This window comes from Manacus vitellinus, unplaced genomic scaffold (genome assembly GCF_001715985.3).
Source record: "Manacus vitellinus isolate BGI_N305 unplaced genomic scaffold, ASM171598v3 scaffold_8_pilon, whole genome shotgun sequence".
NCBI lineage: Eukaryota > Metazoa > Chordata > Aves > Passeriformes > Pipridae > Manacus > Manacus vitellinus.
Genome location: NW_021940864.1, coordinates 20,773,919 through 20,799,877, shown reverse-complemented (window position 1 = coordinate 20,799,877; position 25,959 = coordinate 20,773,919). Strand labels below are relative to the sequence as shown.

General features: G+C 35.8%; 1 protein-coding gene across 7 annotated transcripts in view; it reads right to left on the bottom strand.

Annotated features, from left to right (window-relative positions):
- Positions 1 to 631: 631 nt before the first annotated feature.
- The window catches only part of STRN (striatin), a 63,852-nt gene continuing 38,524 nt past the window's right edge, over positions 632 to 25,959 (bottom strand). For 2 of the 7 annotated variants that reach the window (XM_029965144.1, XM_029965150.1), the window contains 12 exons: positions 22,434 to 22,544; positions 20,038 to 20,124; positions 19,347 to 19,490; positions 16,217 to 16,353; positions 11,602 to 11,777; positions 10,573 to 10,620; positions 9,810 to 9,931; positions 8,771 to 8,938; positions 6,502 to 6,642; positions 4,105 to 4,212; positions 3,184 to 3,270; positions 632 to 3,098 (listed from right to left, as the gene is read on the bottom strand). In XM_029965144.1, coding sequence (XP_029821004.1) covers positions 2,929 to 3,098; positions 3,184 to 3,270; positions 4,105 to 4,212; positions 6,502 to 6,642; positions 8,771 to 8,938; positions 9,810 to 9,931; positions 10,573 to 10,620; positions 11,602 to 11,777; positions 16,217 to 16,353; positions 19,347 to 19,490; positions 20,038 to 20,124; positions 22,434 to 22,544 — 1,499 coding nt within the window. In that variant the 3' untranslated portion in view covers positions 632 to 2,928. The remainder of the gene's footprint in view (positions 3,099 to 3,183; positions 3,271 to 4,104; positions 4,213 to 6,501; positions 6,643 to 8,770; positions 8,939 to 9,809; positions 9,932 to 10,572; positions 10,621 to 11,601; positions 11,778 to 16,216; positions 16,354 to 19,346; positions 19,491 to 20,037; positions 20,125 to 22,433; positions 22,545 to 25,959) is intronic. The other 5 variants (XM_029965145.1, XM_029965146.1, XM_029965148.1 and 2 more) reach the window with 5 other exon arrangements.

The following is a 25,959-nucleotide window of genomic DNA, read 5'->3' as shown; positions in this document are numbered from 1 at the left end:
GAGCTAAAAGCTGAAAACAAGAAAAAGTTGTGTAAAAAAAGCAGACTAAAAAAATAGCATGAAGAAAGCAGAAAGGAATGGAAATATACAGATAGAACCAGTGTGTGCATGCGGGTTCCAAATTACAAAGACCATGAGGAATATGCAAAATGGTACAAAACAAGGCTTGGAATACTGGTACGAAATTACAAAAAAGAGCTACTAAACATCAAGTAAATTCTCCTGTCAGTGAGATGTAATCATTGAAATAATCTTCCAAAGGAAGCCTAATTGTTTAGAACATATATAAAATCTCACTGGCCAAGACAATATTAAAACTCACAAGTGTACAACCCTGCTTTTGCAAGCAGATGGACTAGATAACCTAAATAATTTTTTCAACCCTATCTCCTATGATGATGTTCAGAAGATCTGACAGGCTCATGCACAATACCCTGCAGTCCTACAAGTATGTGAGCAAGTTCAGTAAAAAGACATTGACATCAATTATGAAGACAAGCACAAAAATATATATACTCCACAACCTCTTTGTAAGGCTACATTTGTTTTGTTTTTGTTTTTTTTAAAGGCACCTCATCCTCTAGCTATTGCCAGCTTTTAAAAAAAATCACTTTTCAGTTTGAGCACGAGCTCAATAGCGAGAAGGAAACATCTTTCAATTCACATTTGAACAGCCACGTCTTACATTCCAATTGTAATCAGAATGACAGTCTTTAAAAACAAGCATGCTGGCCTACTAGTTTTTATGTACAGCAATTTAAACAACTGTGACTACATATTGTACTGTGTAAGCAAAAGCACAACATTCATTTCATACTCACACCATTATCCTCTGTATACACAAACTCAAGAGAACTCTTAATACTAAAACATTAAAATGCACCCATGGAGTCTTCCCTTACTAGACACATTTAATACATGTTTACAATATATATACACATATATAATATACATAACTTTTAGAATTTTTCAAATAAATCTTTGCAATTTTCTCTTCAAAAAGAAATAAAATAATGACACTGAAAGAATATGAGTCAAGTACACAGAACTCTCACAAAGTTGAATGCTCAGTTTTGCAGCCAAGTTTCCCCCCTTCCATCATAACCAAAACATTTTATAAAAACTAAATAATCTGTATTATTATTGTAGTCATCTGTTTTATGGTAAAAGTTCTAATCTTATCTATGGAAATATATTGCATATCAATATCATGAAGTGACATATCTGAATATTCTGAGCAATAAAAGGTATTCCAGGATATTTTAGCAGTACATATAATGTGTTGCAGGCTCAAACAGCACACAGGTCAACCTTTTACCTAAATAATATACTTGATTTAAACTCTGAGATCAGTTTCAAATGTGGTCCCATCCCCTAATGCCATCTAAAACCAACACAGTCAAACCCTATTTTGATATCTTTCAATTACTTCTGTTTACAAAGTGTCAGTTTAAAGGTAAAGATTTATTTATCAGTTTCCAGTCTTAACCTCAAGCTGGTATATGAAGAGTTGCATTGGGTTCTTTCCTACTCGCATCAGCATCAGAAATCATCTCCAGCAGAAATTCTGCTTTCCATTCCCATTAGAGGAAAAGACCAACTTCACGCTTATGAACAATAATAACTCTGATGATGACACATAATAGAAAAGAATCCACTCACCTTCCTCTAAGAAGGGATAAAAAGACTAAAAGATTGGATTAAAAGTTATTTGTCATTCAAGTCAACAGAGAAGCTCTGAATAGATAAACAAAGCACATCTGTTGAGTAGTTACAAGAAGTACTCATTCTTCAGGTAACCTAATCAATGGCACGATACATCCAGCAAAGCAGACAAGTTAGAACAACCCACAAAAAGTGAAGCTGGGAAATACCTCTAGAAGTAGCAGAATCTCTCAAACTGATGGAGTTTTGTATAGTTCCCACCTATTCCACTAGCAGGACTCATACAAAGCATTAGGTATAAATTTAATCTTCAAAAAAAGTATTTCATGTTATCTTTTAATGCCCAGAATGATACCCTTTTTAGCAGAAACAGGAAGAGGAGATGAATGTTTGATAACTAAATTGTACGACAGCTTCTTTGGAAAGCTTTAGGATAATTTCTTGTGCCAGGTCTCCAAGAATAAACAGCATTGAATAAGTTAACATCGCTACTGCAGTATATACAGACTGCTTCAGTCTGTTGTTAATTGGGACTTAGAGTAAAGGCTCAGCTTCAAGCCATATGCTAATACAGTCTTTAAAAATTATATAAATTTTTTTGCAAACTAAATATTTACTGTATAACATAGAAGATGTAACAGAAACTTTGCTGCATTTTAATTTATGTTAGTAATCTGCTTTCCTTTAATTGCATTTATCTTAGGCTAGCAACCAGATTAGGCTGAGATTAACAATCTGCTACTGCTCTCTGAACAAGATCTACTTTATTCATACCAAAGGGATGACAAAGTGCCTCTCACGTGATACAGTAATGAGCATGTGAACTGACTCTGAATCACTTTTTCCAGGTGATTTAACATTAAGATTCCTCAATGAGAAGCATCCTAGGAAGTTTCCCTCTTTTCCTACTCCCTGATGCAATTAGACCCCTTCTTTCCAGTACTCTCATTTTATTAATAGAGAATACGTAGACCTAGTTTCACCCAAGGCCTGCCTGGACGAAAATTCACACCCTCTAAAATAAAAGCATTTATTTTTTATTTTTTTTAACTATGTGAAACTGAGAGATTCCAAGCTCTCAGCACCAGCTGAGCTCACAGAAATCAGAGCAAACGTCAATTTAGAAAACAGCACCCTGCAAAACTAAACACTTACAAACATTCTCTGAATTACAGGGCAAGATAAAACAACTCATGCCCTCCTCTTCTCTTTGTGCAGCTGGTTAAATATATACAAAGCTAAAGTTGAACAGGAAGCACTCTGTCATACAAACACTTTAGCCAGGGCATCAGCTCCTGCACTGGCAATATAACATTTGGAGGGGTGGAATGCCACATCATGAATTGACTCATCAAATTTTTTGCGATGAGCAGTAAATTCTTGGATGCAGGTCTTGCTTTCAAGATTCCACAAGCGAATTGAGCAGTCATGACCTAAAGAAAGGGGAAACAGTTTTCTTTACAATTCTCATGTCTGCCACCATTATGAGAAAAAGAAATGAAATCTGAATGTACTTACTGCCAGACATCAAATACAAGCCATTAGGATCAACAGCTAAACTTGTAACTGCATCTAAGTGAGCTACCATGGAGTGGATCAGTTTTCCTTTGAAAGAAAAGAGTTATTTATGTTATTTTCTGCAATTAACTTTGTTATTTGTATTCACTGTGAATGACCCTACCACAGCTGACACTATAAATAGAAAATCCATGACTGAATCATTAAAATTATACAAGAAGTCATTCTTTTAAATTTACAGTCTCCGGAGAGGCACAGTAGCAGTATCATCAACATTGTGAGACCTTTGTTTTATGTCTGCAAAGCCACCCTGGTGCTGCAATCACTGCATTTTAAATAACTGCCTCTTAACTGAATTGAGTTCTGAAGTAAGATCTAGAATGGAAAGGAAAGCAAGGGTTGAGTATACTAAAAGCAATGATATAAACTACCTAAGAATATGGGATGATTTTAGTAAACTCAGAGAGAATTATTGTTCTATTACTATTGCTATCATTGCAATTACAGCAATGATTTCAGATTAAAAAAAAGAAATCATGGGTCTAGGAAGCACTAGAGTGCCAGAGCTTCCTGTTCTCCAGATCAAAATAACACAGATAACCAATAGAAGAAACATAAACATAAGCCCATAAAGATTTTGAAAAAGCTTCCTTTTATGTTAAATATTTATAAACCCCATACATAAGGTATTTTATAAGAAGAGACAGAAAATTAGCAGGTTCCTTATCACTGTGCCAACAAAGTTTTAAGTGGGTTGGCAATCTTTGGGATCTACTGGTGACGAGAGATTTCTGTTTCAGAGGCTATCCAGTTCTTGACATCCCTCAGCATTTATGAGAATAATATTAATCTTAATGAAATTCTGGTTATGGTTTACATTATACAATGGCTATACCTAAGACCTGCTGAAGAGAAGCATACCTGTATTGTTGTCGTAGAATTTGATGTGTCTGTCTTCATGAGCAGTGATACTAATTGGAAGAGTTGGATGGCTGATGACTCTGTTTATCTGACAGGAGGAACTGATTGCTTGAAAAAACCAACACATATCATACATGTCAATTTCTAAATTCTTTGAAAGATTGCTACTAAGAAATAAATATGTAATCCATTTTATTTGCAAAATAATTCTTACATTTATATACTGGAAACTCTCAGCTAGCATCTTATTTTATATGGTTTACTCTAAAATACTTTCCAAATTACACAGACACAGAGGCATACATAAACCATATGTATGCCAAATAAGGTCCAACCTTTGGACATAGTTTTAGGTAGACACGTCAGGCAAAAATGTGAAACCGAAAACTGAGTGAAAACATCATTTTTGCACTTCCCCACTGCCACATTCCTCCTCCTGCCAAGTAAAACTTTCTTCATAACATACAGACAGTACAGGCAGTTTATTTCAAGCAAATAAACCCCACCCATTATTATTTGATATATATGGATTAAAATTATGATTATTGGGAAAAAAAGGATGCTGGACTATTCATAGGAGAGTCATTTTCCTATTCTTCAAAAATTTTGAAACAGCATGCATATATATATATATATATATATATATATTATATACACAAACAAAAAGTAATAGGTATTCTGATTAGAAATCTAGGTCTTGTTGTGATTCACAGATTAGTGCAAAGGTGGTCTTAAGAGGCATAAATTATGACAAAACCAAAACCAGTCACTCCACAGTACATCAAAATACAGGTGTTGTCTTTTATGTTGACTGTATTTAGTTAAACTGCTTCCAAAGAACACATTATTTAATCAAAATTCTTACTAAAATAAACAAAATAGAATACTACTATAGGATCACTTGCTATTAAAGTGGTAAAAACTTCAATTTACATATTTCTATAAAAATCTGAACCATCAAGCCTTGTCAGCATCCATGGAACACCTAGAAATCATTAAAGTCTAAATTAAGCAAGAAAACCACATTCATATGAATAAACCCCCCTAAAATAACTGAAAGCACATGAACCTTCATCACAGCCAGCTATCCTCACAGTTTGACAATGACAAGCAAAGTGAGGCTTATACTGAACAGCAGAGTCCCTGCATAGTGGTGGTAGGGCATTTTAGGTGACTCATTTTCCTCTTGCCTAGTTCTTGTAGAAATAGTAATTTACTTCTTTAAAATACTTGTAAGCTTTATAGTACTATTACATAACTAAAGATACTAAATGGAGACTGCTAGCTGCCATATCATGGCCTTGTTTTCTTAAAGGAGCATTACTGAATTACAGCAAGGAGGAGATAAAAAAAAAAAATAGAAGGGGGAAGGAAGAGGGAAGCAGAAAGGTAACTTCCACTGACTCAAGTTAACTAATTTAGGACTGCTTTTTCAGATAGGAACAAAGGTGTGAGTTAAAAGAAGAAATCCTGCACAGTAAGGAATACCATAAAGAAGGGAGATGGCACTTTCCATTCCGTCTGATAAAATGACAGGCATTTAACTAGTTTAAAACAGACAAGCAAAGCCAACAAGAAGGGCTTAGTCCTTTAAAAAAACCTAATTAACAGCAGAAGTCAGTGACATAAAACTTTAAGGAGCGTGTGGGGGGATGGGGGGGAATATAAAAATTTTTTTAAAAAAATTATATTGTTATCAAGTTACCATTGTGGCTTGAATATTAAACCTTTGGTCTCTTTTCTAACACCAGGGTAAAATAATTTACTGATAGCAGGCTCCTCACAGTATCCTCTAAAACTTCTCATATTGGCCATTGCCATGATCCAGGCAATCCTGCCATTGCCAGGACCTTGTCAATGAATACTCTTCCACTGGAGTTTTGCTTTTCTCCTGCAGTGAAAACTTCAACTACAGCCCAAGTCCAAATGAGGCAAGAGCGTAAGAAATCTTTGAAAAGGGATACCTCCGAGGAAAAATAAAAAAGAATCCACATACACTCCTGAATTTTTGATAAACTCAACTTTAAGTTTTCCTGATATTACCTCTATTTTGCAATTTTGTACTGAAGAGGAAAAAGAAATCTTGAAACTGCAAAGACCACTGAGCTGTACTAGAGAAACCTGTGTTTTTCCTTGTGCTACTGTCTTTTGAAAAGCAATTCAGTGTGATCTATTTCAAAAGCACATGCACTCTTCTGCTACTGAAACACCCACAAGGTCTGTTATAGTAATAACAATTTACTATTACATCTCAAAACACACCTTGTAACATAACTCATGTTATAATTTCTCATGACACTGCCTGTTTGGAAACACCAAAAAGATTATCAACAGTATCAATCTTAAAGAAGCAATTTTTTTTTTCCTTTGGTCAGTTTGGGTTTTTTTGATACATACTTGTATCCACACTGGACTCCAGGGTAAGAATTCGTTGCCGTGTCTCCATGTTAAAAATGCTAGTGTGTCCACTGTTAAATGATGCTACCATGAGGCTTGGGTCACTGCTCACAAGGTCTACTGAGGAAGGGATTCCCATTTCTAGAAAACAACGTAGTGATTTAGTTGGTATAAAGTAAACAAAAAAAAACCAAACAAAAAAACCCCAATCAGTAAGCACTTTAACATCTAAAGGACCACGATTATGAAAGGAAATATTGCATTTTAAAACATACATTATGCCCATCTAAATAGATTGTCCAGTATGATCACTATTTTAATCCTTTTTTTTTTTTGATGTGTATCAACAACATTCTTTACTAAGATCCTGTATCTGGAACTGCAGCTGGGCAGAAATCTACTTTGAAATTAAGAAAGTAAGAACTCCCTAGGCCCTTTTCCTTCCTTTAAGTGTAACAGCAATTCTCAAAAAACACAAAACGACTCCAATGCCTCAAGTAAAATGACATGAAATTGAAATGGTAAAACCACTGACATAACAGATGATTAACATTATTATTATTGTTAACTTGGGTAAAATCAGAGCTTAAAAAAATCCACCAAAGTTCTCAAGGTGCAAATTTTACACCCTGACACTGTCATCATAGGAAGTTATATAATTACATTATAAATTCATATTTCAAAGCTTTGCCTATTGTGGTATTTATCTGACCTCCTTACACTGTAGCTATCTGAACACTACCGGAGAGAAGGTCAAATCAGCAAAGCTTGGGTATAGGATTTATCCCTTGGGATTTTTCTCCTCAAATGTCCTGTTCACCACCTGCTATGTGAAAGAACAACACCGGTAGCAAGAGACACCAGGAGGAGGAGGAAAAGATAGAGAGTGAGACACTGAATTTTAAGCAAACTAATGTTATAGAATCAGATAACACAGGAATATCATCATGTCTCTCTAAACTCTAAAGATTCATGGGAGAAACATTTTTTTTGGACACAGGACCGCCGGAATATTTCTAAGGAATGGTGGTACTTATCTAGAGGTACTCCAAAAAGAGCAAAAAAAGGATTGGAGTGAGAAGAAAACACATTATTTCTGAAGTGACCTTTTCTACTGCTGCCATGCATGGTGATCTGCAGCTTCTTGGGAGGCCTATAATGGTTAATCTAAAGGACTTAAATGATGAGTGAGAGTTTGTTCAAGGTTATCAATAAGCCATATGAAAACTAGGTTTCAAAGGAGGATCTTTGAATTTCACAGCTTTGGCAAGACTAGTCCTCCCTCCCCCTTAATTTAATAATTAAAAACAAAACAACTCCCAAAAATACCCAACAGTTACCAGGAAGTTTTCAAAGTAGGTAGATAGGCAATAAGCTGGCAATAAGCCAGTTATGTTTTTTGTAGAATCCTGCAGACCTTTGGAAACATATTTTTTGCAAAAACTAAAATATATGAAACATTTTTTATTTTGCTCAGTATAGCATAACAAGTAATGGTATATCTGACCAGTTTTATACCATAACTCGATAAGTCTGTTGAGTTATGCTAAAGTTTATTTTGCCTCAAAGTCTTTATGAAGAGCCAAGGAACTTTTGCAGCTCATGGTCTGTCTTTAGGACAATCAACTCCAAGAGAACTTGGCAACATCAGTGGGCTCATTCTGGACCACTTAGACAGCAACTTCAAGAAATTAGACTCTAAATAGTGGGATTTTGATTTGTTCAAGACATTTCTGTAACTAAATCCAAAGATTAACATTATTTCAACTAGCAGTGCTTAGGATCAATAGGCTATCTATTTAGTTAATGTGCAAACTCAGAAATTCAACTGGAATCTCTGTGCTAGAGGCACAAGGAACAATTCTGGAAGGTACAATGACACTGGTCTGAGATGAAGCACTGGCTACTCCAAACTTCTATTAGGAGAAGAAAGGGCTTTTTATTCTGGAAAAACCAAAAGCACACGCCTAATGGAAATTCAATTTGAAACTGAATTATGGAGTTGATACATTATACTTACTCCTTGGTGCTAGTAACATCAGCAGATCATTTAAAGCAGTTGGCTTTTAGATGTTTGTGACTGTCCCCCTGCACGTAGGTATATATTCAGCTAGCATCAAAAAAGAAGGGTCCCAAAATTTACTCTTCCCATATCATCCATAAGTATATAAAATCCAGCAAAAAAAGCAAGAAGTATTTCTATTCAGTAACCAAAATTATGTCAGTCTGAACAGGGATGTTCATGAACTTCTAGGGCAATTTTCTGTACCTTGATTATCATTAAATATATTGAGAGCTGGAGCAATTTCTGTAGCTTTCCATAAACGTATAGTGCCGTCTGCTGAACAGGACAGCAATCGCTGGTGCGCTCCACTGTAAACCAGCCCCCACACTGCATCAGTATGGCCTACAAAAGCACCTCTTAGAACAGAAGGATCTGCAAACAAAACACAACAAAACACATTTCAAAACAAAATTTGAATTACATCAATAGCTGTATCTTGATCTGTGTTTATGCACCAACCTCACGGAGCTAATCCATAAAAAAAAACCAAAGCCAATCATGTCATACCAATATAGAATTTTCAATTATTCTGGTATTAAGATGCTTGAATTTCATCAGCATACACACTATTCAGTTACCCAGTTTGCAACTAAAGGAACAAAACAACATTTCAGCAGAAGGGACATTACAGAAATGGGATAAACACACTTCAGTTTGTTTCACTTTCAAGCAGCCATTAATGGTACATCAGTCCCTTTTATGCAAAAGTCAGCTTTGAGGTCAACTCCATCCAAAGCTAAAGAAGTGAAAAATAAACTTAAAATCCAGAAACAAGGCTGACATCCATTCAGATCTGGTAAATCGTACTGAACTGGGTCTTTTTACGTGTTTGTGGACAACATTAACAGTTTTGGTCTCAGACCATTAAATCTCTTTATCTAACTACACAGAAATTCGTCAAAGAAAAGAACACTAAAATACACACTTGCTGTACTTGCCAAATTATCAGGTTTAGTCCTGGACTTTTTGAATCTAGTTGTTTCTCAAAATTGTGATGAAATTAAGGCCTTTCTAAAGAAAATTTAAGACATTTAAAATTTAAGAAATTTTAAGACATTTTACCTTCTTATCAACCAGCATCAGCATTAAACCAAAAATTTACTTTAAGCAATTGAAGCTAACATTCGATTTGCTCTTTTAAACTTTCAAATAAGCATTATCTGCAAAGTATCCTATTTTAACAAAAAACATTAATGTCACTAAACAGTGACTAATGTCACTGGTGAGTTTGACACCAACATACCGTAAGAGTCATAGGGGTCAACGTTCGGGTTGGTTGTGTTCCAGCCATGGATAAGGCCATCTGTTCCCCCACTGTAACACTGTTCACCATTACTGCTCATCACCACACAGAGCACTGGTCCACTGGAAGAAACCCCCAAAGAAACATTTAATATCAACATTTTCATTATGTGAAATGCAATGCCAACAGAATCTTCAATTTTTCCTGCTAGATACAATTGACTTGCTGCAACACTTCCCACAGAAAAACCTCCACAATATTTGGTAACGTAACTACAATCAGAACAATATAATCATTAGGCACATGAAATGTGAGAAGTGTCACACTTTCAAACTGTAGGGTTTTTTATTTTGCATAAGCAGCTTCTTTTCCCTTTGTAAAAGATCTAAGGTTCTTTCGTGAAATAATTTCAGTAGATTTAAATTCATTGCATTCATTCTTCTTCAGCTTCCTTCTACATATGCACACATCTGACAAAAAGGCAAGAGCTGCAATAATGAACAGAACACTTAATCAAATTGGAACTGTATAATTTGTAGGTTTTTAATTTTAAAATTGTGGTCTACCCAGCTTCAGACATAAATAATTACGCAGAAAGGAGATGGATGCATGCAAATATTTTAAATAAAATGGGAACTAAAGACATCACAACTAAAGAAATCAGTAGCTGATAAAGTGTAAATTACCTTTTAAAAAAATTCTGTTTCTGTTTAAAAAATGTATCTTTCTCAAAATACAACAATATTTCCCAGGAAATACTTACTTATGTGCTCTGAAGGTGTATATTGGCTCTACATCAAGAGAAGCACTCCTAAATGAAGTACAAGGAAATGTTAACATGTATATGATCTTACACAACGCTTTACAAAAACGTGTTAAATTCTTAAAATCACCGTTGTCTTTTGCAGTGTTTCCCCCACAACTTTCAACACAGTTTTTCACATGTCTAGGAACTATTCGCAATCTTTCATTTGCAGGATTTGTTGTTTGGTTTGTTTTTTCAGTTTAAAGACCTTCAAGGTAGTTCACAAACTCTCACAGATCAATCAAGCCAGTAGGTAGCTACACCAGTGGTGGGGAAGGAGTGGAGAGACATCAGTATCACATGGAATATATCATTAAGTGCTCCAAACCTCTATTAGAGTAAAGGAGTTTTTGACTCCTTGTTTATATATCAAGGCTGTAGCAAAAAATTTGCTGCTCTGGACTTTATCAATCCGGTGCTTGTTACAGGCTGAGGGAAGACCCCATGTTATGCTCAGTCCTCCTCAAAGGTCTGAAGTACTCCCTTACCATTACCTTACCATTATTAGCCCTGCTACCAAATTGCTCTCATTTCTGCAAATCCCAGCAACTCACAAGAGACAGTGTACAAAGGCAACATCTCAAAGTTTAAAGCTGTACACATGTATATGCATGTATGTGTATACATACATATGCATATATATAAAAATGCATCTTACACATTTATATCCACATGCAAGCACACTAACAGGCCGCATCCAAATATTTTCACTAGTAAATTAATTTGTCATGTTATCTGCAAGGAAAATATAAAAATGTGAATGGTTTTCCTTCTTACAAACAAAATACACTCAGGAACACACATGGATTTCTTCTGGCACTCTTCAGAAGTCTCCACACTACTCTGTGAACTTGTTTTCCTACTCTTAAAGTCAAGGAACACTTTCCATGAACTCCAAGGGCCATCCTGTGAAGTGGTATCTACAATTATCTTTTTTCTTCATATATTAAAACTGTTCTTGAAGTAAAGCAAAAAAAAAAATCTTACTTTTTTGCAGGGGCTGTTTTTTGTAAATTCCACATTTTTAAAGTATGGTCCTCTGAAGCTGTTATTAAGACTGGTTCAACCGGATGAAAAGCGAGACCTCTTATTCCATCAAAGTGACTTCTTAATGTAAATTTGGGGTTCCAAGTCTTTCTCAATGCATCCTTATTGTTGGCTATCTAATAAAAAAAATGCCAAACTTGTAATTAATCTGGAAGCCACAACAAAAGGAAGACATTAGAAATTTAGTTTGGCATTTTCAGAAGGTGTGAAATTACCTCTTCCACTTTTCAAAACAACCTGCTCTTGAAAAACAGATCACTTAACACTAACCAGATAATTCAAAATGAGAATGAAGGTAGATGTATTCCATTCAACAAGTAATGTCTTGTCCACAGTAATATGTTCTATGCAAATCTGAAATATTCCCATGTCTGTAAAATTACACAATTTAAAAGCACTGATACTTAAATGAAATCAGCTAGGTATTTGAAATTTGATCTATACCTACTAGCTTCGTTCACTTTAACACTGGGCTTGACTCAACCAACCAGTGGTCCCTGAATATCCAAAATACAAATGACATGGCACCTCTGTAGTAAAGATCTGAGAGAAACAGAAGATTCTGGAAGCACAGAAAGGAACACAAGCTAACTTACTCATCTAAGGGAACTCAAGCTCTGTAATAATGCAAGACAAGTAAAGGTTGCCAGAAAATAAAAAAAAAAAAGGCAAAAAAGACTTGGCTACACACTAAGAATATAACTGGCAAGTGATAAGCTATCATGTATACAGACACAATTATTTGGCAATAAATGCATTTTAGAAGATCCAAAAAGAAAGCCTTTTAAAAAAATAACATTTACTCCAATATTGCTCCTCTGAACAAATGTTGACACAAAATGCTGAACAGACTTTTTCACTCTGTCAGTCAACAATGCCAGAAGTTAAATTTACCTTTCCATAACCACTACAGTTATGGAAAATCAAGAAAACAAGCAATTGTACTGATGTTTTATTATGTTGAAATCTACAGATAATCCAAAATAATTTATATCATTATATCATTAAGTGCAAAGAAGAGACAACTGTTTTGAGCTTCTCCAAGAATCTCCTACAATTTTATTCTAGGCAGCGGAGGGAGGAAGAGGAGGTTTAAGAACAGAAGTGCTTTTTCTTAGGTTTTGTTACATCTGAATTTAATAATAAAAATATGCATCAATTAAGAAGTTCTGTACATTTTAAACCAGGAGAAAGGAGCTGTAACAAATGCACGTTTAGTCTTTCTTTCAGTATTTCTTAATAATTATATACTGCCTTGCTCAGGGAGACAAGTCAGTTTCTTTGCCAGTTTACTGAGCCAAGTTGGCTCAATGAGGGAACAGACAAATGCTCAAGCTGGTACAAGGATGGGGTAGGACTGCACAGTTAGCAGCTCTGGCAGGTTTTCTGGAGATTGGCCAAGAAAGCCTCAGCAAAAAGGGTACAAGATGTACAGAGTATTCACAGATATCTGGAGAGGAATTTGGTTGCCTCAACACAGGCACTCAATGCCAAACAGGTGACGGAGGGAACCCGCCTGCCCTCCAGCTGCCATACCAGCAGCACAGGTCCTGCATCACACCTGCAAATGCCACGAAGACACCTCAGATGGCCTAACAGTGAATTCCAGTTCTGGACAGGTAATAGTCTTCATTTGCTTCTCATTTATTCAAAGGTGCCCTTCCAAAGGAGTCCAAGATGATTAGCTTACAAATTGGGAAGTAGATAGAGGGACGCAGATGAGGGCATTCCCAAGCCAGCAGACTGGCAGCAGAGGAAACAGATCCTAGCCCTGATGCACCACCTACCTCGCTGCACCATGTCACTCCACCCACCAGTCTCTCAAGCTGTGAGAGGCTGGGTTAGTAAACACAATAGCCAACCTCCTTCTATCTCTCCCCACTGAAATGCAACTGTGACAAGCAGTTTGGGGGGATGTTCAACTCCAAAATTAGCACCTGATCAGGATTTGCTACTACTAATAATATTTGCATCTACACAGACAAATCAAAAAGTCCAGAAACAGCAATGACATGCAAGTAGGATTGCAGAAACTTCTCTCATTCAAAGTTGTAGGAAATCAAGCAAGAGACTACTGCAAAGTCCAAAACCTCTATTATAATCTTATGAAGCTGCTTAATCTACCCAGAAGACTAGAGAAAAAAACAGAATCAACCAAAGTGAAAGACCAATGCTAAGATAACAATGCGTAAAGCAAGGAAAAAGAAAAGATAAACTTGTGATTATCAGCTAGCAATCTGGAAAATATCACCTTGTTAGATATTCTAAAAATGTACTCATAGAAGAAAAAATTTCTCTTTTAAGTAATAAATTCATAATAATCATTACCAAGTGAAAACCATTCTTTAATTCACAGACAGTCAAAGCAATATGTAGAAACTGAAACCATGAAATGAGGTAGGCTAATGCTGCCATGTTTTAGAAAAAAAGAATCTAGTAAAAATATCAGTGGGATGAAAGGGACTGAAAATGGGAAAGTGCCTGCAGCTCTTGAGAGCAAATATATTTAAAGACAGATGTACCTTGTCTTTCTACTTTATTCTCCATATGATTCAAAATTGTCACTTAAAAATAGGACAATAATATTCACTAATCCTTCCTGATTCACACTTGGCAGCTGGAAGAAGATATGAAATAGGCCAAAACAGAAACATCATCTGTAAGCTAAACTTCCAGTGAAACTTGAAATGGAAAAACCAGGCTTTCATTTTGCTTCAATGAAGTGCACAGTGACAATAGTGAGTAGCTTTGTAAATGTTGTGGGTTTTTTTTTTAATCATCAGCACTAAAAAAAGGTAAGAGTTGAGGTAAGCATGACTATGAGTTCCTGATCATAGAACTCCATAAAGGCATTTAACAAATGAACAAACAGAAGTTAGTACTCTCCACCATGCAGGATAGGATAGGAGTGGCTAAAGAAATGCTGAATTCCATAAATGAAAGCTGTTAATTCAGAATACGGAGACATGAACAAACAAAACAGTTTATATGGACACTTGAACAGTGAAGTCAAGTAATGAAAGCATTACCATCTCATTCAGATGGTTTAGGTTTGTCATGTCCTCTGAATTTAAAAATTCAGCATGTAAGTTTTAGGTGTACCTGTAAAAGCAAATAATTTGTACACCATCTTAACCCTTTCTGAAGGCATAATTAGAGAAGATGAGCAAAAAAATTAAGAACTGAGTCCAAATTAGGAGATAATGCTAAAATACTGAATTTTAGCAGAAATGTTCTGCATTATTGCAATCAAAATGATTCACAACACATCACATGCTCACAAACTTGCTATAGTAGTAGAGCATATCTCTGCAATAGCACTCTCAAAATGTGTCTAAAATTTTATTAATTTTATAATTTATTGCTTTACAAGTACACACAAGGGTAGAACTTCAAAGTAAGGACCCGCAGGTTATTTCTGGAGTCTCAGACTTGACTTGTGATAGTAAAATCCCAGATGGTGATTACTTAAGGGTCAGATTTACTGAAAGGTAGGATTCTTCACCAACACACAATAATGAAAATGATCTCTGAAATCCCTCAACCTTGACAGAGCTGGGCAATGCAATAGCAGCATTGATCTGAAGCTGACAGATCACAAGGAGTACATTAGTAAAGTAATACCTGAAGCATCTTTTCCCAAGAAATCAGAAATACAGACAAAAATTGTGTATGACTGAAAAGAAGCAATTTTAAAGAAAGTTTTTCATAAAAAGTGAAAGAAAAACAAGCTGTAGGCTACACATACAGTCACAGAAGTGCTGGCCACAAAACCCTCCTAAACACTCTCTGGTCCAGTTTCTCATTTGAAATGAGACTACTGCCCACACAATGTGAACCACAGGGCTCCCCCAGCCAAGTCTTGAACATCTCCCAGGAGAGGGATTCCACTGTGTCTCTGGGCCAGTTGTTTCACTATCACCTCCTACATAACACTTCCTCCCCCAGGGTCTTACCTGAACCTCCCAAGCCAGAATTTGCTATTGTTTCCTCTTCTTTTAATGCCTGGCACTATGGAGAAGCTTGGCTCTGTCATCCTTACAAGCACTCTTCCAGTACCTGCAGACTGCTATTTGAGCACCCCTCAGCCTCCTAAGAGCTGAACAAGAGTAGCTTCTTTAACATCTACTCATCAGTCACATGCTACTGGACTCTCTACAATTTCTCTAAAACTCTCTTGAAGTGGAGGGGCCCAAAACCCCATGCAGACCATGCAGAAGGGACATAAACTTCCCTCAATCTACTGGCCATATAGCTCCTAATTTTGCTCAGTCACTGGGGTTACACACACCCACATGTATCACTATAACTAATTACATTTACTTTCAACTACTCGCATGACGTGGCGGGCAAATGAGAAGGAGAGGGGCTTGCAGAGAGCTTGAAGACTGCTTTGTATGGGAAAAACAATTTTATCAAGTAAAAATTTGTGACAACCTCTGGCAGGATAATTTCATCTGGAGAATGTTTTCTGCTGAGTCTACACACATGTAACTTGCATCCACCTTCAACAAAAAGACAGTAAGACCTTGAGTTACCACTAATAACCACTTACATCATAAGTCAGTGAATCTGCCTCATTTGCTACAGTAAGGCCTGCCAGTTCTCCAAGACCCAGCTCATTTTCAAGGGCTTCATCTGTTCCCATAATGAAAGATTTCCCTGAAGAAGGAGGGAATGTTAAAGCTTCCACTGCAAGAAACCAAAACAAAACAAAAAAAATCTTGAAATTTGGGGTTATACAACATTGAATAACAAAAGTACATTTTCAACTTTCAAAATGCCAAACATCTTACAAGTAGCTGAGGGGAAAAAAGATATACAGAGATGCATAAAAAAAATAGCTTTTCTAAAGACAATCACTGTACTTACCAATAAACAGTATCCTCTCAACATACTTGCACTTGAGGTGTGCGTGACTCAGTAAGTGCAATTAGCCACAGGCGGGAAGAGGACACTACCATTCGCCCATAAATAATGTACAAGCAACACAGAACAGCTCAGACCCTTCCCCAACTCTGCCACAAAATATGCAAATAGGTGCTGAAGAAGCAACAAAAATGCATATAAGAATAGCTGGTGGGAGCAGTTGGACCCTTCCTTCCTAACATGGTGTCCACACCTTCCTAACGCGGTATCCACACACATCCAAAAGCACGTCCCCAATGAAGCTGTTTACATGCACTCCAATCGAGCAATACGACCAGAAGCTGACAATTCATTGCTACCTGTAAAATCAGTTTAATTACCAAACAGGTTGCTCAGCACTGAATTCCATGTTTGTACTAGCAGTATCCAAACTTACTAGTTAACAGCTTCTATAGCACGCCTATAGGAGCTTCAATCACTGTAACATGAACACATCCATAGGCAGATTCTCTAGAAGCAGTAAGATCAAAGGCTAAGGAGTACAGCATACACACTTATATCACATGAAGCTCTGCATCAAGTGGTACAACTCAAAAGCTTTACTAAGTTCTCTGTACAATAGCTCTCCAAGTCTATACAGTGCAAAAGGAGGACTGAACAGATGAAAATGTGTTATCTTCTGGATGCAAGAAACTTCACTGATCTTTATACAACTTTTATCTCAAATTACAAGGGTTTTTAAATAAATTACAATCTTTTTGCCTTTTAGCTCCATTGTAAATACAAGCCTTGGCAAATACTGTTGGAATCAGGGAGAGAGAGAAGGAAATGCCAGCTCATTCTCAGCGTCTGTTTAAGCCTAACAGCACTGATACTAAGTTAAAACCAAGAAAAATGCAGTTTACAATCAATAGCCTGATCTGTTCAGTCTGCTTCCCTCTTGTCGCAAAGGCATCAGGTTCAGATGCCATCCAATTCACCTTCAGTTCACCCAGCATAAAGTAAGCTAATCTTTCCATTCCACATTCACATCTCTATTGCGTGTTCTGTTTGCTTTCCACTACTTTTTACAACCAAATAAAAGCCTTTCAAGCTCTACTGTTCGATCAGGTCTCTTAGTTACTACCTTTTAATCACAAACATCTCTTACCTTCTTCACCCTGAAGTCTACACTACCATTCTCTTTTTCTCTTTTGAATTTATGATACAATATTCCACTCAATACACAATACATACAGGACATGAAATCTGAAAAGTTACTAGAATAAAAACATTGTATGCCAAAAATATCATGGTGTCTCAGTTTTACAAAGGAATACACAGCTCATAGTTTGCAATACTGAACTCAGACTGATAAAAATCAGCTGTCCTCCTCTTTTTTTGTGAGAGTGCATTTGAATGTCTGAATTAAAAAACACATTATTGAAAGGACATGAAAATAGTGCTCTGCTAACATAGTTCTCAGTACATGTGAGAAAAGTTGGAAATGAAACATTCAACAAAAAATTCCTCCACTTCCCCAAGTGTTGCTAAGTTACCCCCTTCTTTCATAAAGAAAACCACTGAGCATGAAGGAAACAGAACTACTGAGATCTTCGGTAACTATGCCGCATGCTGGGACTTTTTATGCATCTTAATTATAACTTGGCCGACCTACTATTTCACACTCACTGAAAGACTGTTAAGTAGAACCCATGTTTTGCTCATTTTTCAAAACACGTATTTACCATTTAAATAGGGCACATGATATCATAGAATCATAGAATGGTTTGGGTTGGAAGGGACCTTAAAGATCATCCAGTTCTAAGCAGCCATGTGTAGGGACACCTTCCACCAGACCACATTGCTTAAAGCCCCATCCAGCCTGGAACTGAACACTTCCAGAGATGAGGCATCCATAACTCTCTGGGCAATCTGTTCCAGTGTCTCACCACCCTCACTGTAAAGAATTTCTTCCTAATACCTAATCTAAACTTGCTCTCTTTCAGTTTGAAGCCACTCCCCCTTGTCCTATTGCTACATACCCTTGTAAAAAGTCCCTCTCCAGATCTCTTGTAGGCTCCCTTTAGGCAAGCTAAGGTTGCAAATTAATATAGCCTCATACACTATATGTTATTATGCTTCATATTATAGTATTCAAATATTGAATCAAACAGATGGTTCAGCATTTTTCAGACATAATACTAGTGAAGATAACCACATGCTTCATCGCAAAGATGTGTGGCCTTCCACACAAGAATTTTTTTTTAATGTTTGGAATACGTTATGGAAAGAAATACAGAGGCAAGTCCTAAGTTGTTCAGTATGATTCACTACATAATCACCACATGCATTTAAAAGCTATAGCTAGCCACCTGTGCTTACCTGCAGAGCCTCTATCTTACACTTAAAAAAAAGAGCACATTTGTATGTATGTGTATATATATAAACATACATTTAAAATTATGTGCATGGGGAGAAAAAAAGATGCTCTTATGTCCTCAGAGCTTATGTTCCCCACTTGGCTACCAGGTTTGACCACAAACAAAAGCAAGTGATTTAAGATCATCATATTACAAAGTCACCATGTGCCAAATTATTTTTTCTATCATGTTCAAAGTTATTCAACCAAGACTTGACCTTAGGTAGGTGTCTTGACCTTACTAATAGGGACCAGAAAGAAGGAATGGCAATGCCATGTATTGCACTTAGACAGAATTGGAATTTGCTGAACTGTAATTTGTAAAGTGCTCGGAAAGTCTTAGAGGATAATCTTTAAGAAGGAACTATAAACATCCATCCTTTACTAAGGTGTTATGTACATCTTTAATATTTACCTTCATCCGTCCTGTTTATCTCATGTTCAATGAGCCTTGAGCTACTGGGCCTAGAAGAAGGTGCAACAGATGGTTGTAACGAAGGGAGATCATCAACATCTCTCAAGTTTGCAAGCATATCTTGCAGCTTTGACCTGTTGGGCCCTAACCAGAAAAAAAACCAAAAAAATTTAATGGTTTATGCATAGTTCACGATGACACTACTTAGATATGCTACAGCAGCACATGCAACAATGGATCCTACCTTGCATTATGACATTACCACAGAAAAACTAATGAGCACCTATTTTCAGCAGTAACTAATCATCCAGCATGAAATGAATTTCTTGAAAAGAAAGCGATAGAAGCAACTGAGAATTGAGAACGCACAATTTTCCCCATATGTATAAACTCATACTGCTACTTTTATGGGATGCTGAAGAATGCCTCCAACTGAGTCATACTGATTATTAGAATATTTACTTTTCCAAAACAATAGCCGACATTGTGAATATTTTAGAATTTGTGCATCAGGTACTTTGCGCAGCATATTCTCATGACAACGTTATTATTTTAAATTAATTTGTGCAGTAGTGTAGTACTGTGAACTATATAATCCGAAAAGTTATACTTAAATATAATGCAACTGGATTCACTGGCCTACTTCCTGAAGCTACATATGGTGAAGACCCATGCCCTTCTTGACACTTACCTGTGCTTTGCTCCATCATTTTCCCACATCCCTGTTTTGACTGTTTTATATAGGATTGAGGCTGAAACATATCTTCGGTAGTTTTTCCTGTTGTAAGTTTAATTAAGAATGGGAAAATGTCTTACCCATAGTCCATTATGTTTTTTCCTAGACCAGTAAATAATACAGCTATTTTTAAGCAGCTTTAATACAGCAGTGTACTCTAATATATGTATTTTCTCATAAAACGATTTTATGATTCTATTCTCTTACTACTTCGCAGGAATGTTTACTACAGCCTTGCAAAATCATAAGTTTACTAATGTAGTTGCAAACTCTACTTTGTCCACCCTAACCATAATGACTTATAATAAACTAAATTGTATTTAACTTGTCTGTCACCAAATTATTACTCAATCGAGGAAAACACTAAGAAGGATTTTGCAAGATTGTTTTATATAATATCTGGTTTATAAAAACAATATTTTACTTAGTAGCAGTTCAGTGTCTAAGCACCATGTATGATGGGATTAAAGTCATAGAAACAAACTTTATAAAATTAATGTCAAAATATTTAGTCTCTTCTTTTCCTCCAGACTGCCTTCCTCACATTCTTCTTCACTATTGTGCAATATCATGAATAGCTGAAAACAGGTTGTGATTCTTCCTGATTTTTCTGCATTGATGCCCTTCCAACAATAGTTTGTACATGGAAAGATGCTTAATCTTACTGCTGCAGTAAACCATTTTGTCTTCCAAGATCAAACCAATCAAGTCAATCCAAAACGTACTGTAAAGGTACTGAGCAGTAGTTATCTTCACGAAGGAGCACTGGATGTCCAAGTGCTGCCTTTACATCATGATTTTTTCTCATAAATATATAAAACATTTCCAATAATATCTATGTCTATACTAGCAATTAAGTTTTATTATCAAAAATAAGAATTCTCAACAGCTGTTCAAGAATAGAATTTCAACAGTTTGGTTAAATAATTTCTGCTAAGCTAACCCTACAGCTATTACCCTCAACTACATAGCATGTCTGTATATTTTAAAAATAACAGACAAGTTACAAAAATCAATTTCACGGAAGTCATATATTGGCATGCCCTGTCTACCTTAACTATAAAGAAATTTAGAATCAATTTTATGAAACATGAACACTTTAGTTGGCCAGCTCAGCTTCTTGTAAGACTTGTAATTAAATTCCAGTAAATTAAATTATCCTAAAGATGACAAAAATATCTCTTGAGAAATTTAAAACATAGTAATTATTTACTTTTTTTAATCAAAAAAGAAAAAAAGGACATTTAGAGTATGTTTTTGATAACACAATTTCAGCAACACAACCAACTGCTGAGCAGGATCTTATCAGAGTATCAATACAAAAAGTAAAATAACAAGTCAGCCTCAATGATGGGAGGATCTGACACTTCTCTATCATTATGCATATCTCTTTGGAAGCAGGAATTTCCTCGGTATTCATAAGCATCTTCCCACAAAGGGAGGAACATCTCTCAAATTTCTTACCAGGCTACATGCAATATTATTAATATACATCTTTCACACATAAATTCTCAATATGGCTAGATGTTTGAAACATTGCTGTGAATACAGTGTTTCATTTTAAACACTTCATCTGAGTTCAAAAAGTTTTAACGCTTACTTATCAAAACCCACTGATTTTACAAAATATATCTGTATTTCAAAAAATATAACAAAAAAATAATACAGGGCTAGAAACTGTATTTCAGATACTGATCATAGTTTTTTGTTTGGATAACAATATCCAACTTCTTTAAAGGCTAGTCCCAGAGATATGAAAGTCAATAAAGAAATCCTGTGATTTACAAATAAACTGGTCATGGTTGCTTCCTATTTCGAGCCCTGCATAACAAATTATGATGATAGCATGACTTTCATGTTGTGAATGTTAAGTATAAACAGGGGTAGAAATTAACCTGTTTTCTCCCACTGTCATCTAATAGGATACTCAAGACAGTTTCCAGTTTGGTTTCTGTATTTATTTATATACCAGACTTTAACTCTTCCTGTGAAACTGGCATGTTTCCAGCTAAGAAAGGGTTCTGAAGTCTTCTGTATTGAAGTGTGAACTATTAAACCAATGCCTTTTACAATTTAAGTATCTAAACAACAAAAGTATAAAATATGCTCAAAGTAAGAATTTTTAACTAATCCAACACTTGGTTGGAAGATGTTATATCTAATCCCCAACTATTTATCGGGCAACTTGATTGTCATTAATTTCAACCCCTGAGAACTGGTGAACAGGAAAGCAGTCAGGAGCAGCAAAGTAAAAGAGTAAGTAATTTTAGGAAAACATTGAAAGAGAGATAGAATTAAGGGTGTGAAAGATGTGAGATTTATGATTTTAAAGTGCAATGTTTTCCACTTACTCTTCACCCCCTTTTTCCCCTTGCGCTCCTTTTTGTATTGTTCCTTGAGTTTGGTTATAACTCCCTGGTCGACATTCCAGGCTTCAGGCATGAGACACTGGTCTTCCTTTTCTAAACAAAGTGAAACAAATGAAACATCCTTTTTCAATAATGTCACCAAGTGATCTCCACTGAAGGAGGCAACAGCTGCTGTCAATGGCATTTGTCTTTTATTTTAAACAGACAGAAATAGCACCAAGCTTGTGAAAGCTGTAAAACTGCTACTCACATTCCATTTCTATTTGCTCAGAATTTTCTTAATAAAAAATTGAGATGAAATTTCACATCTAATTCTTATAACCAAGCACATAGCTGTTCATAAATGTAAGCAACATTTACTTTATAATAAATCAGGACATATTTTTCAGGTTTTTTTCTTTCCTCCAGGGAAAGAATTACTGTATCTAGAAGAAACAGCTATGTTACTCATCAACATAACTTTACAACTCAGATGTTGCATTACTGCATTTTAATTTCTCATTTTATTGTCTTTGTGCTATGTTGTCATTTACACAAAGCAGTAGCACATTTAAATAATTTTGGAACATAGTAGACATGTCACCATGGTTTAAACAAAATCTTAAAGCACTAAAGCCACGAAATTTCGCAAAAAAGGTGAAAGCCTGAATTATTAATCTTTGGAAAAAAACAAAATATTTCAGCATGCCTAACGAAAAAAAGATCCCCATTTTTGTTTTCTTTGGTTTGTTTTTTTTTCTAAATATTTCTCCCAAATTGCTTCCACTGTGACATGATACAGAGAAGAAATATTCTTCCAATTGTACGGTATTTGGAGATTTTGAACAAAGCATCTTACGTGAGTTCAAATCTCCAAGTCATTTTTCCCATATATGGAGAGACTGTTCTGAGGCAGCTTAGAAAAATAATTTGCAGGAGAAGAGGAGGTAATACAGCTTTTCCATATATATATTTTTTTCATAACCACTACAGGTACAAAATTTTTTGAAATTCGTTAACTTTTCGCTTTACTTTCTCATTAAAATCTCAATCTTTTTATTTAAAAATTAATTCCTTTCAGACCAACTTTGCTTTGCAGATCAGTAAGCTATTCTAGACCTTTTTAAAATATGAGCAATAATAAACTTATCCTCAGACTAAGCTGCAGAAATTACATGTCTGTAGAGGAAGCACAACACTATCAATCACAATCTGAACAAGTCACTATGATTGGACAGAAGACAAAAACCAGACATGGGTTATTACAGGGACTGACTTGTCAGAAATGATGCTTGCTGAAAGAGACCTAGGAATCCTCCATAAACATTGAACTCAACAGGATTCAGCAGCATACTCTCGCAGGAAAAGTAATCAACCGCATCCTGGGCTGTATTAACAAGGACGTAACCAGTGAGGGAAGTGACTGTTCCCCTCTATCCAGCACTTGAGATCACACCTGTGAGTGCTGCGTCCAGCGTAATATCTGTAATACTCAGAAACCTTTTAGGTATAATGCTAAGTACCCACTATTGGTGTAGTGTAGCAAGTCTAAGGGAGCCACTAAGATGGTTAAGGCAGTTGGAGCAAATGAGTTACAAGGAGGGGCTGAGACTACTGTTGAGTGTTCAGTAGTAGCAAAAAAAAGCATCTTAGCAGCCTATAACTATCTAATGTACAAGCAATTGAGAAAACAGACTCTGTTTAGACTTACATCACAGAAGAACAAAATACTTTTTGAGATGACCCCTCCTTCCTTTGAACCCTCCAGTCATGATTCTGTATTCACGAGTGAGACTAATTCAAGATGCAAATTTGAGTAGCATAAGTCCTTAGCAGAAGCTATGAAAATAGGTATTACTAAGCTGAAGAGAGACTCTAAAATAGTCTATGGGCTAAGTCATGTCCTCTTAATACATATGCCCCAATTACCACTCATGATCAAAAACTGGATGAAGGACTCAAATAAGATGTGAGAAGATCAGGCTTCAGAGAAACAAGTATGTATTCTTTCTGGGATTAGGTTTCAAGTTTTAATTATGCTTTCTTCCCTGGTTGGACAAGATTTTTTTTTCCTCCCCTCCAGCAAAAAAAAAAAAAAAAGAAAAAGTTTAAATAGCTTTTTATTAGACTGTGTTGTTGCCAGTAAAATACCTAATATATTAATTTTCTACAGACTGTCCCAGGATGCTTCTGACATGTCCTAAAAATTCTGTTCAATTTCAGAAGTGGATCCTGAACTACTCTTGTTCAAGTGCTTTATAGTTTAAAAATTACCTGAACACATCTGAGGACCTTTCAAGCTAAATGGATTCAACGGATTACTATAACTGATACTTGGGATCCAAAGAAAGAATTTTGTCTGTTTGCTTCTGAGGTCACTACACTACATCAGTTACACTTCAAGTAACATCAGTGATTCATAATGGCAGTTCTTTGAAGAAGCTTAGTCTTATATACAGTTACCATAAAAGACACAGGTTGTGAAACAAGTAACTGAAAAACATGAAAACCTCTAACTCATTTCTAGACTACTACTTTTCATGAGAATTTATTTTAAATGTTAGACTTCTGCTCATTTGTACTCAGCTTTCATCAATGAAAGTAAAAATAAACCAGAAGTGTGAATTTGAGAACACAAAGCTCCTGTTGGCATACTGACTTTTCTGTGACACAAGCAATAGCTACACTTACCAAGCATAAACGGATAAAATTTTAATATTAAAGATAAGTATCAGAAAAACCTTTATCATAAAAAAGAGTAATATTCCTAAATTTTTTGTGAATAGAATACTGACTGCTATATCTAATGATATTACAACACATCCTTTTAAGCAGAAAGACTACATCACACAATAATTTAAAGTCCAACCAGGAGTTTGACACGGCTTCAGCAAAATACAGCATCTCAGAGCTGATGGCTCACATGAGAGCTACAGCTACCATGGCTTATTGGTCTGTCACAGTTGTAGTTCCATTATAAAGCTCAGTTATTTCCCATTCATTGTCAATAGTTCCCTCTGTATTCACTTATCCTTAAGACTTTCCAGAGCAGTTTAAGTAGGAAACAACTCCCCGTCAATATATTTAACCAGTTTTCTTCTTTCTCCCCTTCCCTACACAATGGGTTTAGGCAAATAATTATGTCAAGATAAAGTGGATGCTGGCATTCTGGGTTGCAGGACATGAACATCAAAGGACAGAGAACAGTTTGTGAAATGCCTCTTTATGAGTAGTGGGCTTAAAGATAAATTATTCTGCTAAATTTTTAAGGAAAGTTTGAGCAACTGAAGTGTTTATATTGCCCAAATTGCTAACTCACAATAAGAGTACAAGAAATTCAGCCTTTATGACTCACATTATTCTCTGGAGAAAGCAAAGAACACAAAATAACTTTCATATCATAACTGTAAAATACAGCTTTATGAGAGCCCTTCATTAGCATGAGTAATTGGAAAAACACATTGAAACAACACTCATAAAATTTAAATTCTACCTGCCTTAATATTCAAAAGGAAAAATTACCAAAAGC